The 15,295-nt window shown below is 52.3% G+C and overlaps 1 protein-coding gene across 1 annotated transcript in view; it reads right to left on the bottom strand.

The window, feature by feature from the left end:
* Window positions 1-13,909, bottom strand: part of lrpprc (leucine-rich pentatricopeptide repeat containing) — a 57,443-nt gene extending 43,534 nt beyond the window's left edge. The window contains 11 exon segments of the mRNA XM_061227585.1: window positions 7,140-7,250; window positions 7,631-7,736; window positions 7,901-8,052; window positions 8,517-8,661; window positions 9,098-9,224; window positions 9,978-10,064; window positions 10,604-10,662; window positions 11,060-11,181; window positions 11,820-11,942; window positions 12,264-12,472; window positions 13,713-13,909. Coding sequence (XP_061083569.1) covers window positions 7,140-7,250; window positions 7,631-7,736; window positions 7,901-8,052; window positions 8,517-8,661; window positions 9,098-9,224; window positions 9,978-10,064; window positions 10,604-10,662; window positions 11,060-11,181; window positions 11,820-11,942; window positions 12,264-12,472; window positions 13,713-13,888 — 1,417 coding nt within the window. The 5' untranslated portion in view covers window positions 13,889-13,909.
* Between the last annotated feature and the right edge of the window lie 1,386 nt (window positions 13,910-15,295).

The raw sequence follows: 15,295 nt of genomic DNA on the forward strand, positions 1-15,295 counted from the left end.
TTACATTACATTACATTACATTACATTATTGGCATTTGGCAGACACTCTTATCCAGAGCGACATACACATGCTGGGTGCATAAAGAACGGGACGCAGAAGACCCCGGAACGCACGCATTCCAAGCTCCCGTCCGCCGTCGCCAAACCCACCGGAGACCCTGGGCGAGGGGGGCACTTCCTGTGCGCCGGGGGGGGGGCCCGTCCGAGCCTCGTATCGCAGTACTTCAGGGACCCACTGAAAGGCTCACCTGGCTAAATCACTCCCGCTGAATAAAAGATAAAGTCCGCTTTTATCCGCCGCGGAGGAGTGGGGAGACGGGCAGCCTTCAGGTGGAGGAGAGCATTAGGCAGGTGGAGCGTGCTCAGGAGGTCCGATCCCGCTAGCCTCCCATCCTCTCACCCCCTCTCCCCCACTCCATCTCTCTTTCAATGGCCACCCTTAACCCACTCATCCTCCCTCACACCTCAATAAACCCAGCCCTCTCAAGACAACCAAGCCAGCTATCACCGGCTCCCTCCTGAATGGAGGCCGCAGGCTTTATTCATGATTTCTTATTTTTATTTGTGAAAGAGCAGCACCTGATATTTCCTGTTGAATAATCCATTAATCCATCTCGCATCCCGCCGCCCCCAGACGGATATAGAACATGCCGATGGAAGTGTCAATGGAGCGCCGTTGCGCGTGTGGGCACACAAACACGGGATCACGTGTCACGCGGCCAATTCAGGAGTCAGCACTTTCACAAGGCGTGTGTGTGGGGGGTCTCGTTACTGGGCAAGGTTGGAGACGATTTTGCGGTCTTAGTTTTTGTTTAAAGACGGTACATTTGCGAAGCTTCCAGAATAAGAATAATAATAATAACAATAATTTGTTATTGAGCTGACGCTTTTATCCAAAGCGACTTGCAGTTGATTAGACGAAGATGGGGACAATCCTCCATAGACCTATTGCCAAACGGCCCAACAGCTGCACTGATCTTATCATGGCTACACCCGGGTTTGAACCACAAACCATCCGGGGCCCCAGTCATGTACCTTAGCCACGAGGCTACAGGCTGCCCCCGAAAAAACAGCGGCCATTTTGCACACTGACTGCCCACAGACACCCAGAGAACTTCCAGAGCGAGAGGATAGAGGAACAGGGTGAAGGATGAACCAACAGCTGAACCTCTTGACCGCATCTGCAAGCCGTAATGCACCGAGTTGCCGCCACATGATTGGCTGATTAGATGTGCGCATTAACAAGCTGGTATACAGCTGTACCTAATAAAGCGGTCACCGAGTGTATATGCGATCGCTCTTTACCAAGAATGGCTTCCCAACGTGGTGGGAAGTTTTGCTTTAATTCCCCCCGCCCCTGCCCCCGCCCCCGCCCCCCTCAGAATAAAAGCCTCGTCTCAGCGAGGAGGCGGAAGGGCCCCCGCGAAACCACGTCCGCCAAGTGTCACAACCAATCAGGGCAGCTCCACGGCCGACGGCGGCCAACTCCGCCACGCTCCCGGCTCCAGCCACAAAGCGGCATATGCTTCCCGAAACACCCTCCCCCCCCGCCCCTGCGCCCCGCGCCCCGCACCCCGCACCCTGCGTCCATCCACGCCTCATCAGGATGCAAAGTTTCCCAAACCCCCCCGGCCCCCCAGAGCGCCCGGCAGACCCACCTGTGGACGGCGCCGCGGCGGTTAATACTGCATGGGGCTGCACGGCGGAGCGCGTAATCCAAAGTGAATTCCCTGGGAGCGCCCGCATTTACATGGACTCCAGTCAGTCCTCGTTTGTCACGTCACCTTCACTGCTCTGCCCTGCAACGCCATTACCGCCCCCCCCCCCCCCCGCGCCCAAACCTCCGCTAGCCAGCGCGCCCCCACCTACAGCGGGAGCGCCTGCATCTTTTATGAGCGCCTATTATCTGAGGACGGGCCGGGGAAACAGCGAGGGAAACAGCGAGAGAAGTTTTTTTTTTTTCTTCCCCGCTACTGTTCGCCGGTCAGCGAATCAGCGAGTCGACGCACAGGTGATGCGGGATCTGAACCGGCCGTTTTAAACGGACCTGCCGGCCCTGGTTCTGCCCCGCGCCACGTGGAGTCCGACTATCGGGCCACAAAAGCCCATCGCTGAAAAGTTTCTCTTTCTCAATAATGAGCTCGGGAAAAATTCCTATGCGCCATTCTATGCAGAATTCATTTTTGGTGAGATTGTCATCAAATTTGAAAGGGGATTTGCCCAGTGTTTTGGCTGCGGCTCCATTGTGTTTCTAAGCGCGCCAGGCACTGCCACAATAATCTGTATCCACTCAAAAACAATCTTTTCAGTGCGAAATATCCACTTCCACTGTGTTTGAGCGTCTGTAACTTTGATGTAGTAATACCTTGAGCAGTTCTCCCCAACTGCTGGAAAACAAACCCCATTGATACATATATTGATACATATTCTCATGACACTAAAGCCCATGGCACACGGAGGAAACATGGGCCCACGCATAAAGACACAGACAACGTATACCTTCCAACGCTCTCGGTCAGATAACTTTCCACATTTTTCAGATTCTGTCAACCTGAATGCAACATACGCGACAAAATAAATACACTAAACCGATTTTGGCAGGGGCCTTCGCACAACTCAGAAGAGCCATCCATCGTTTGTATTTCCTCCCCAATTCCATCAGTTTCCTTCCAGAAACATCCACACTTTTTCTGTTATTTTCAGAAAATGTTTTTTATTTTTTTTAAATCATCAGGCGGCGAGCGTCAGGTACCCGTCTCATTTCATCTTCTGACTGAAACCCAAACGAGGAACAGGATCTGATGGTTATTTCCCTGAGTCTCTGAGCAGTGCTAACGCTCACGCCCCGGTCTCCGGGGGCGACGGCGGGCCTGACGAAGACGCGGACAGGCTGGCCAGCGTACCGTGACGACCGATCGCCTTCTCGCCCGAGGGCCCCGCCGGCCTCTGGGGCCCCACGGGGCCTCAGCCAGCCCTCCTGCCCCGGGGCCAGCCCCACCCCCTCCCCCCTGTGACCACGGCTACCGTGAAACACCCACCCACGCCAGCAAACAAAATAAAACCTCCATCTGCACCGGGACAAACTGAGAGCAACCACCTCTCTCGTGCCCGGTTCTGCCCAAATACCCGGCAAACGGCACCAAGAGTAACCAGTGAGTGTTACGGAGGAATATTTATTTTTGGACGCTAGGGGGTGAAAAAAAAAAAAAAAAAGCGCGCAGTCAATCGAAACGCCCCCCATGTCGCGTGTGGTATCAGGGAGGGGCCCGTTACTCTGGGATGGGTTTCTTCTCTCTCCTGAGATCGGTGCAGAACGTCCCGAGGGAAGAGGAGAGAGGGGCGAGATCACACACCCTTTCAGCCCGACTCTCAGTCCCCCCCCAGACCTCCACCCCCATCAATATTTCACAAGGAGAGAGCCGCAAAAAGGCGCTTCACTGGAGACAGGCCAGGCCTGGTCACAGCCCAGCACCATCAGAATGCTCATTAGCACGACCACACCATGGGCATAGCATGACCCGAAGATTTACAGAAAATTCCAATCAAGCATTTTTTTAGATTCCCTCCGAGGAATCGCCACCTTAACGTGGTGGAGGGGTTTGTGTGTCCCGGTGATCCTGGGAGCTAGGTTGTCGGGGGCACTGTTAGCCCCCAGTAGGGTCTCCCAAGGCAAATTGGTCCCGGGGGAGGGGCCGGACTAAGAGCGATTCAAAGACTCCCATGACACGGCCACACAAAGACCCAGTTACCTCGCCCGGAAAAGGGAAACCGGGGCCCCCTGCTGGAGCCAGACCCGGGAGGGGAGCTCGTCGGCGAGCGTCTGGTGGCCGGGCCTTATCCCATGGGGCCCGGCCGGGCACAGCCCGAACTGGTCACGTGGGGTCGCCGCCCTGTTGGCTCACCACCTGCAGGGGTCGGCATCGGAGTCGGGTGCTTTGCCCAACGAGCAGTAGGCAAAGGCGGGGATCCGGGCGTGCTGATCCTCGGCGTCGCAGACTGGTTCTGGGGACGTGGAACGTCACCTCTCTGGTGGGGAAGGAACCGGAGCTAGTGCGGGAGGCGGAGCGGTACCAACTAGATATAGTTGGGCTCACCTCCACGCACAGTACTGGTTCCGGAACCAAACTCCTGGAGAGGGGCTGGACTCTGTTCTTTTCTGGAGTTGCTCAAGGTGAGAGGCGCCGGGCGGGTGTGGGGATACTCACAAGCCACCGGCTGAGCGCCACTGTGTTGGAGTTCCACCCGGGGAACGAGAAGGTCGCTTCTCTGCGACTACGTGTCGCTGGGGGGAAGGCTCTGACTGTCATTTGTGCGTATGCACCAAATGGCAGTTCAGAGTATCCGGCCTTCTTGGAGTCACTGGGTGGCATCCTGGAAAGGGTGCCACCCGGAGACTCCATAGTTCTGCTGGGCGACTTCAACGCTCACGTGGGCAATGACGGAGAAACCTGGAGGGGGGTGATTGGGAGGAACGGCCTGCCTGATCTGAACCCAAGCGGTGTTTTGTTATTGGACTTCTGTGCTGGCCATGGATTGTCGATAACAAACACCATGTTCGAGCATAGGGTAGCTCATAAGTGTACTTGGTACCAGAGCACCTTAGGCCAAAGATCGATGATCGACTTTGTGGTCGTATCATCAGACCTGCGGCCGTATGTCTTGGACACTCGGGTGAAGAGAGGAGCAGAGCTGTCAACTGATCACCACCTGGTGGTGAGTTGGATCAAGTGGCCGGGGAGGCTGCCTGACAGACCCGGTAAACCCAAACGTGTAGTGAGGGTGAACTGGGAACGTCTGGCGGAGGCCCCTGTTCGCGAGGTCTTCAACTCCCACCTCCGGAAGAACTTCTCACGCATCCCGGGGGAAGCTGGGGACATGGAGTCCGAGTGGGCCATGTTCAAAGCCTCCATTGCAGAGGCGGCAAGCAGGAGCTGTGGCCAGAAGGTCATCGGTGCCTGTCGGGGCGAGGCCGTCAAGCTGAAGAAGGAGGCCTTTCGGGCTTAGCTGGCCCGGGGGTCCCCTGAAGCAGCAGACAGGTACCGGGTGGCCAGAAGGGCTGCAGCTTCGGCAGTGGCTGAAGCAAAAACCCGGGTATGGGAGGAGTTCGGGGAGGCTATGGAGAAGGACTTTCGGTTGGCCTCGAGGAAGTTCTGGCAAACCATCCGACGACTCAGAAAGGGAAAGCAGGGCTTGTCTCAGGCTGTTTTCAGCAGGGGAGGAGAACTGCTGACCCGGACTGGGGATATTGTCGGGCGGTGGAAAGAGCACTTCGAGGAGCTCCTGAATCCGAACAACACGTCCTCTGTGGAAGAGGCAGAGCCTGAAGACTCGGGGGAATCTGCACCTATATCCCTGGCGGAAGTTGCTGAGGTAGTCAAAAAGCTCCTCAGTGGCAAGTCGCCGGGTGTAGATGAGATTCGCCCTGAGATGCTGAAGGCTCTGGACATTGTTGGGCTGTCTTGGCTGACACGCCTCTTCAGTGTCACGTGGAGATCGGGGACAGTACCTGTAGAGTGGCAGACCGGGGTGGTGGTCCCCATTTTCAAGAAGGGGGACTGGAGGGTGTGCTCCAATTACCGGGGTATCACACTCCTCAGCCTCCCTGGGAAAGCTTACTCTAGGGTACTGGAAAGGAGGCTCCGACCGACGGTCGAACCTCGGATTCAGGAGGAGCAATGTGGCTTCCGTCCTGGCCGTGGAACAGTGGACCAGCTCTTTACCTTGGCAGGGTTGCTGGCGGGGTCATGGGAGTTTGCCCATCCAGTCCACATGTGCTTTGTGGACTTGGAGAAGGCTTTCGACCGTGTCCCCCGGGGAACCCTGTGGGGTGTACTGCGGGAGTATGGGGTACCGGGGCCGTTGTTACGAGCCATCAGGTGCCTGTATAACCAAAGTGAGAGCTGTGTCCGCATTCTCGGCACAAAGTCAAGCACGTTTCCGGTGGGTGTTGGACTCCGCCAAGGTTGCCCCTTGTCACCGGTCCTGTTTGTGGTATTCATGGACAGGATCTCAAGGCGCAGCCGAGTTGAGGAGAGTGTCCGGTTTGGTGACCTCAGAATCGCATCTCTGCTTTTTGCGGATGATGTGGTTCTGCTGGCTTCATCGGACCGTGACCTTCAGCACGCACTGGAGCGGTTTGCAGCCGAGTGTGAAGCGGCCGGGATGAGAGTCAGCACCTCCAAGTCCGAGGCCATGGTTCTCTGCCGGAAAACGGTGGATTGCTCCCTCCGGGTTGGGAACGAGTCTTTGCCCCAAGTGAAGGAGTTCAAGTATCTCGGGGTCTTGTTCACGAGTGAGGGTAGAAGGGAGCGTGAGATCGACAGGCGGATCGGTGCAGCGTCAGCAGTAATGCGGGCGTTGCACCGGACCGTTGTGGTGAAGAAGGAGCTGAGCCGGAAGGCGAAGCTCTCGATTTACTGGTCGATCTACGTCCCAACCCTCACCTATGGTCACGAGCTTTGGGTAGTGACCGAAAGAACGAGATCGCGTATACAAGCGGCCGAAATGAGCTTCCTCCGTAGGGTGGCCGGGCTCAGCCTTAGAGATAGGGTGAGGAGCTCGGACATCCGGAGGGAGCTCGGAGTAGAGCCGCTGCTCCTTCGCATCGAAAGGAGCCAATTGAGGTGGTTCGGGCATCTCATCAGGATGCCTCCCGGGCGCCTCCCTTTGGAGGTTTTCCGGGCTCGTCCAACTGGGCGGAGACCCCGAGGGAGACCCAGAGCCCGCTGGAGAGATTATATATCTCTCCTGGCCAGGGAACGCCTCGGGATCCCCCAGGAGGAGCTAGAATGCGTTGCTGGGGAGAGGGACGCCTGGAATACCCGGCTTTGCCTACTGCCCCCGCGACCCGACTCCGGATAAGCAGGTGACGATGGATGGATGGATGGATGGATGGAAAAAAAACTAAAAGCAGTTTCCAAATTTTGAAGGACTATTTAAAAGGAAAGGCCAAAGTGTTTCATTTCGAAATCAAGTCCCTGAATTGCAATGCAATTTCAAGATTCAGGAAATAAAATAAACTGAATGTCAACTAATTTCCTGAACTGACATGGACTCTACAGAAATAACACATCTTCCCCAGCCTTCCAGCCCGCTTCGCTCGTGGGGAACCGGGTAGTGGTTCTGGAGTCCGGACCCACCTTGCTTGTTGTTTTCCTTTTGTAACTGAGCAAGCAGAGGCCAGAAGTAATGCGGCCTGACGGGAAGACCTTCCTCCAGCTTCATCATCTTCATCAGCTGTAATGCCAGCCCTGCCGGGGTGCAAGAGCACCGTGTTAAAACAGCGCATTCGTACAGACGTTACCCTGCATTAAACATACGTGAGTAACTGTGACTCCAGCTCCTACGACTATAATATACACACAATCCCACAGAGATGAAGAAACGGGACATGAATAGAGCAATATACCACGCTGCTCCTATCACTTCAGTGGTCTGATGAACCAACTTTTCTCAACCAATTATTTCATAATAAAAGCACAGTACAGGATCCTCAAGAGATCAAGCTCCTTAGGAGACTTTTCATTTCAAATATTCAATTATTTCTTTATTTTTTTAAATTTTTATACTAATGTACATGGCCTGGTACGTGTGTGTACACACACACACACACACACACACACACACACACCTGCTTTATTGGCTTCAAGAGCACACTGCAGGGAGTACTGTAATGGTGTGGAGTGGAGTTGGGCTTCCTGGAGCTCTCTACAGCACTGCTGAATCTTTTCAATCGGCTGAAAAACAGAAGACAAGCGGTAACACAATACCCATATAAACTTGGTTGCTAATTATAAGGCTCATTTTGTTGTGTTGCTGCTAGTGGGAGGGGTTGCCAGAGTGAGGCCGGGGGCTGGTTGCCAGGTCAGGCGTGTGACGGGCGAGGGGGGGGGGGGATCACCTTGTTTTTGTAGACACAGTGGCGCAGCAGGAAGCTGCCTGGCTCGCCGATCTCCCCCTCCTCATTCAGGAACAGGGGGAAGGTCTTGAGGAAGGTCATGACCGTGTCCTCCAGATCCAGGTTGAGCAGCCTCAGACACAGGTTCATGGCGTCTGAAGAGAGAGGGAGGGAGAGAGGGAGTGAGTGAGTGAGTGAGGGAGAGAGGGAGAGTGAGTGAGTGATTGAGGGGGAGAGGGGGAGAGGGGGAGAGGGGGCGAGGGAGAGAGAGGGAGAGGGAGGGGGGAGAGGGAGGGGGGAGAGGGAGGGGGGAGAGGGAGAGAGGGAGAGGGAGAGTGAGTGGGAGAGAGGGGGAGAGGGAGAGAGGGAGAGGGAGAGGGAGAGGGAGAGGGAGAGGGAGAGAAAGGGAGTGAGTGAGTGAGTGGGAGGGGGAGGGGGAGGGGGAGAGTGAGTGGGAGAGAGAGGGAGAGAGAGGGGGAGAGAGAGAGAAGGAGAGATCTGGATTTGGCTTCCCATGACACCTTAACATGCAGGCCCTCTTCCTCCTCCAAGCCTACCAGTGTCACTCAGATCTGCCGCCATCTTCCCCCCCCCCGAGCTTCTGCTTGTACCCAAATACCTGCCAAATATCCGTGCTCCAGACTCATCAGCGCCAGGATCTCGGGGATATGCTGGTGATGCCCGGCCTTGGCCAGCGTGAACAGCACCTCCATTAACTCGTTGTCCATCAGGAAGACATCAGACCTGTTCATGGCCTCCAGGAGCTGTCAGGGGCACAGGGAGAGGGGCACTGTCAACCGCCCACTCTCTCTGCGGGACATCCCTGCAGATTATCGATTGACAATCTCCCGAAAGACACCTCCCCTTTCCGACACAATTTCACGCAACTCCGCGCAGCGTGTCGTAACGCGATGAAGTGTCGGGGTGTGTTTTTCTCCCGGGGCGTGCGTTCGTCCACGTTTCATCCAGCACCTAATGAGTCAATGCGCACCGAGGGCCTGTTTCACAAACACAGTCGCTCGGCTGAGTAACTGCACAGGGAACAAACGACTCGTTTTGCTTGGGGCCCGTGCTCCAGATTAGGGAGAGCTCCAGGTTTTACTCGGTCCAGTTCTCCGCCTGCCTCAGACACCCTGCTTGCTGACGCAGGCCCCAGATCCAGGAGGGTCCCCGTCGGGGTCGCCTCCTTGCTGGGCTCACCTCTTTGAAGTGCTCCATGTCGGCCTTCTCCACGTACGCGTTCAGCAGGGCCAGGTAGCTCTCGGATCCCGGCTCGATCCCGGCCGCCTTCATCACCTCCAGCATGTCCTGGGCACTCTCCATGTCCCTGTGCGCGCAACACACACACACACACACACACACACACACACACACACACACATCAGCCCACGCACACACACTTCTGCAGACAGCCCGTCTGCGCAGTCACAAATCAGCGGACATGCAAAGAGAGACTCTCACACACTCTCTCACACTCTCACACTCTCACACACTTGAGTTGAGATTAGGAGTGCCTCTTAATGGAAAACTAACTGGTCTGTGGGAGCCAGAATTATTGCTGATTGGTAGGGGATCAAATACTTATTTCATGCAAAAATACGATAATAAATTAATAAAATGTATATGACATTGTTATTGTGGATTATTTTGTGATATTCTGTCTCTCAATGTTAAAATGTACCTATGATTATAATTCTACACAGTTCCATTCTTTGTAAGTGGGCAAACCTACAAAATCAGCAAGGGATCAAATAATTATTGCTCCCACTGTATATACACACACACATATACACACACACGCAGACACACACACACATACATACACAAGCAGACATGCAGACACACACACACAAACACATATACACACACACACACACACACACACATATATATATATATGCACACACACACACATATATATATATACACGCAGACACACACACATACATACATACACAAGCAGACACACGCACACACACACGCACGCACGCACGCACACGCGCGCGCACACACACACACACACACACACACACACACACACACACACACACACACACACTCCCCCAGAGAGCAGTCTCACCCCGCGCGGGAGTGGCCAGTGATCAGCGAGTTGAAGATGGCCTCTGAGATTGGCATCTCCGCACTCTTCATGCACTCCAGGATCTTACTGCAAGGAGACAGGAGTCCACTCGGTAAGCCCCCGCTCCCCAACATGGCGTCACTGACAGCCCAATTACTACCTGCGGCGTAGCCAATCAGTGCTCCCGAACTACAAATGCCAATACAGCATTAAACAGCCATGCTAAATCACCAGATGTGAATCCCTCCCTGGTGGGCCAGTGTCTGCTGGTTTAACTCCAGCCCGGGAGGGCCACAGTGTCTGCCGGTTTAACTAAATGCTTAAACAATGACTATATTTTGTATGAGGCATGGCTTCGTGGCTAGGCCAGTGTTGTAAATGAGAATTTGTTCTCAATCACCTTTAGGAGGTCAAATAAAATAACATAAAGGCCTTAACTGCATGCTGGTTGAAAGGAAACCAGAGACTGCGGCCCACTCGGACTTCAGTTTGATACCCCATACCAACCGTTAAATATTTCCAAAATTTGCCAAGATGACTGAGCCACTGCTCAGCCACATACAAGGAAGCGCTAGACCAGCTAGACTTCCATCTGCATTTATAAGCTTTAAAACTCTTTATCTCACCCGGCACCTTCGATGTCTCCCTCCTGGCAGTACACAGCAACCAGACTCTGATACATCACCTGACCAAAGAAGACAAAAGATAGCCCCCCGGTTACTTTTCGAAAATGGCAAACAATCAGCAGCGTACCTCTGTCTGGTGCATGTGTGCGAATACAGCAAATGCATGGAGCCGTGGGACAACGGCATATAATACAACAGCCGTCTTTAAATACCGGAGAAGAGAACCCGTTAACATGGAGGAGGTACCCCTAAATGACTTATTTCATAATCAAACTACATGCATGTTCCGTAAAAAACCAAAGGAAGGTTAGCCTCAGTTCCAGGTCGAAGTGCTATAGGAAGAGGTTAAAGCACTCCTTCAGTTCCACACCATCCGATCAGAAATAATAGGGCACCTATGACAGCAGCATATTCAGTAGAGACCCTAATAAGAGGGCGTGTGATTGGTGCACTCACCCTGTTGGGCTGTATTTTGGCGGCCTCCATCTTGGCCAGGAACTCGGTCACGGAGAACTTGTGCTCATTCTGCAGGTACACCTTGAGCAAGGTGTTGTAGTGGCTGATGTCATAAGTCATACCTTGGCACACGACGCAAGGCAGGGGGTCAGGACCAACAGCCACGTACGGCATTCAAACTAGTTCACCCAACCACAGAGGACCGGTGAGCACTGCCCAAACACACCCATATTTCTACGCTGTGGAACCCCACGTGGACTGACTGTGTCAGGGAACCCGTCTTGTACATTGGGCAGCACACTGCAACTCTGCACCAAATACAACCGAACTGACTATGTACCGATACTAGATCCAATAATACATGACATTTGCTTTAGTAACTGAGGTACTGTAAACCTTTCTCTCACACTACTGTTGTTGGATCCGTATTCAGACCCGCTTGCCCCCCTCCTCTAACCATCCATTACATTACATATAGATTACATTATTGGCATTTGGCAGAGGCTCTTATCCAGAGCGACATACAGTTGATTAGACTAAGCAGGAGAAAATCATCCCCTGGAGCGATACAGGGTTAAGGGCCTCGCTCAAGGGCCCAACGGCTGTGCGGATCTTATTGTGGCTACACCGGGATTAGAACCACCGACCTTGCGGGTCCCAGTCATGTACCTTAACCACTACGCTACAGGCCGGCCTGCACACCCGCCGCACTAAACCCCCCCACCCCACCCCACCCCGTCCCGTCCCTCCTGGCACCTACCCATCTCCCGCAGTTTGTCCCATATCTTGTGCACGATTTCGGTGCGCTCCGACGGGTGAACCTCAGCGAGGAGGGACCCACAGCTGCGCAGAAGCAGCAGGGCCAGGTTCCCACTGGGGAACCCTGTACAGAGGGAGGGAGAGAGGGGGAGGGGGGAGAGAGAGAGGGGGGGGGAGGGAGGGAGAGAGAGGGGGGGGAGGGAGGGAGGGAGGGAGAGAGAGGGAGAGAGGGGGAGAGGGGGGGAGGGAGAGAGAGGGAGGGAGAGGGGGAGACATGAGCAAACTTGGCAAAGGCAGGGGACTGCAGGGAGTATTACTTGAGTTCCCCTGTGACATGGTAATGCTTGCATGCATGTATGCGTTTGTTTGTGTGCGTGCGTCTGCATGCAGGTGTATACGTGTGCACACGCGTGTGTACGTGCGCGGGCTCTGTGCCGGCGTGTACCTGAGCGGCAGCTGTCGTGGAAGATGGTCATCAGCAGGGTCTTCGTGATGCGCCCGGAGCGCCTGACGATGCGGTTCAGCCGGGTCACGGCCTCGTCAAACTGCATGCCCTGCCGGGCCCGAACCACGGAGGTGCCCTGGTATCTGGACTCGCTCTCCTGCCTCGGGGCAACCCCGGTATGACGGGCCGCAGCTAAGGGCCATGCGAACCTGGGGGGGGGGGGGGGGACAATGTTCAGGACTTCCCGTACACTACTGTACGTTACATTTACATTATTGGCATTTGGCAGACACTCTTATCCAGAGCGACGTACAGTTGATTAGACTAAGCAGGAGACAATCCTCCCCTGGAGCGACGCAGGGTTTATGGGCCTTGCTCAAGGGCCCAACGGCTGTGCGGATCTTATTGTGGCTACGCTGGGATTCGAACCCCCGGCCTTGCCTGTCCCAGGCATTCACCTTAACCACTTAACCTTAAAAACACTGTAAAAAAAAAAAAAAAAAACAGAACGCAATCGTGCGTCTGTGCTTCCTGAAAAGGGCTGAGACGTATTGTGTGCCACTGAGTGCAGTCACATGCTGAATCAGTGTCAGAGTGACACCGGCTTTTGCACCAATAATCATTCAGCAGTATTTCGGGAGTACTGAATTATTAGCAATTTCGTTTTTTGGGGTATGTTGGCTAGCATTGTTCGAACCGAGAACGAAGACAACGTATTAAACAGGTTCTCATATATATAATGTATAAAAACACTGGGTAAATTCCAGCGACATGGGTCATTAACACACGGCAGGTGATGCTGTGCGCAGATTATCTGACTACGGCCAACACCGTCTCTGGTCTCCGCATTGGAGATGACGCCAATGTCAAACTGTGACATTGCGTGGTAACTCGCTAAGAAAATTCCCTCTCACACTTTGACGGAAACGTGTTAATTACTGTTAGCATAACTGTTCGGCACTAAACGTTTCCTTATAGAGCCTGGGTACATAGCAATCAAGCTAATAAACTGGCAGACAAGGCATTAGCGTTACCACATCAAGTGAGCGGAAGTAAACCTTTGAAATATATTTTGCCAATGCATTTTCGAAACAATTGGCAGTACAGTCGTAAAGCTACAAGACTCGCTACTGACATCATTCATACACACGCTTGCTGTGAATTTAACGTTAGCCTTTTATCATAAGGAGGCCTGTCTTCTAACGTTAGCTGACATGTCTTCATCTAGCTTGCAGAAGTACACCTACGTCCACACCAAATTGGGCTTAATAAAATGCCTAGCTTTATCGTTTTCAGTCATGCGGTTATCACTGAAGTTAAAATGGTCTGCGTTATTTCTAAGGTCAAAAGCAGAGTACTGCCGCTGTCCCCAATGACGACCGATGCTTCATATACCAGCATGGTAGCTAGTTAGCATTAGCTAGCCACTGTCCAGACATCAGACACTACCTGTTAACGCCGAGCGCAAACGAGCTTTGCCTTGGATTAACTCTGACTCCTCGGCCAACGAGCGCTCCGCTATATAGTCTGCTAAGCGCTGATCCACGTATGTTCGCCCCGGCGATCTGGAACAGAGAAATAGGTGATGACTTGAGTAGCCGTGCCGATCTCAAGAGCGCAGACATGTTGAATAGTGTGACTAGAAGGGCATCTACCACGTGTTAGGTCAGAGACCGTCGGGCGAGACCATACGATTTTAAAAGGGTTGCACAATGTGTGTCGTACTTGGATACCTTTTCAATGACTGGTTATTGAACAAACACACCGTATTTTTTGTATTACACACTATATTTAATACATATATAATTTAATTTGCTCTTGTATTGTGTTGTTTTGTTTAAATGTTTTTGATGTTCTAGATGCACCCCTTGTGTAGTGTAGCAGTCCCGTTGCATGTAATTTGTGCTTGCGCCACTCGTGTCTTCAATGCAGAGTGATGAGAATACGCCGGTTGTCTAGCTGTGTAACTCAGATATGAATAGTACCGATTTATGGACGTCTGTAACTGCACATGGATGCCTATATTTGCATGTATTCATGGAGCAAAACAAACGACAAATACGACTCATAAATGCATTGTGCACATGACGGAGCAGTTAACTGTTACCGGTGGCATTGGATAGATGCTTAGGGGTCTCCCCGCTTGTCTGTTTTAGCATTAAGGTGCGCATCTAGCTGCTGATTGTTATAAATGAGAGTTTGTGGAGTGGTTGACCATCTTAATCCCCACAGTAATACATTCTGTTAAAAAAAATTAAATAAAAAAACAACCGTAGTCTAAAGGTTTTTTACTTAAATTGATTATAATCAGAAAATCGGAAATTAATTATTTAAAACGTTTCAGAAATTCAATCATCAGTTCTCTGACAGTGCTCACTTGAATTTTTGATTTTGTTATGTGTGACTTTAGAAAGGCACTGCATTTTAAATGGCTTTAATCACCGCAACATTACGTTATATGCCACACCATATTATATCAATCTCACACCTGTAACAGGAAGCATGAAACGGACACAGACGTAGTACAGTGACACATACCCCGTACACGGTAAAATGTCCAGTGTTAATTCAACTCTAACAGAGGACATACAGAATGAGCTCAATCAGACCATTTTAACATTTACTGTGTAGGGCAACAGAAGCAATATGTAGGCTACTGTAGAATGGTGCAAAGCTATTGCATGCCACATGTAACAGATGGTGTGGTATTTTTGTTTATTGTTGACAGAATAAGTGAATGTGTAAATCCTCCAGCTGAACATGTTGGCAAGATGAAGTTATTACGAAAATAACTTTGTTGAATTCTGGAATCTTTTAGAGTTATGTCTTGGCTACTAAGAGGGTTACATATCCTTGCTTTTATTAGAAACAAAATACTGGAAGTTAGGAATTCAATTTGCGGAAAGTAAAGTGTTCAAAGACAAAGCAATAGCCAAATCTGCAAAACGAGTTTGAGCATAAGACAAACTGATGCGCGTTTTTAAATCCATAACTGATTAAGTGATTTGTTAGAACAAAACCCAGCAACCGAA

The sequence above is a fragment of the Conger conger genome, chromosome 18, assembly GCF_963514075.1.
Source record: "Conger conger chromosome 18, fConCon1.1, whole genome shotgun sequence".
NCBI lineage: Eukaryota > Metazoa > Chordata > Actinopteri > Anguilliformes > Congridae > Conger > Conger conger.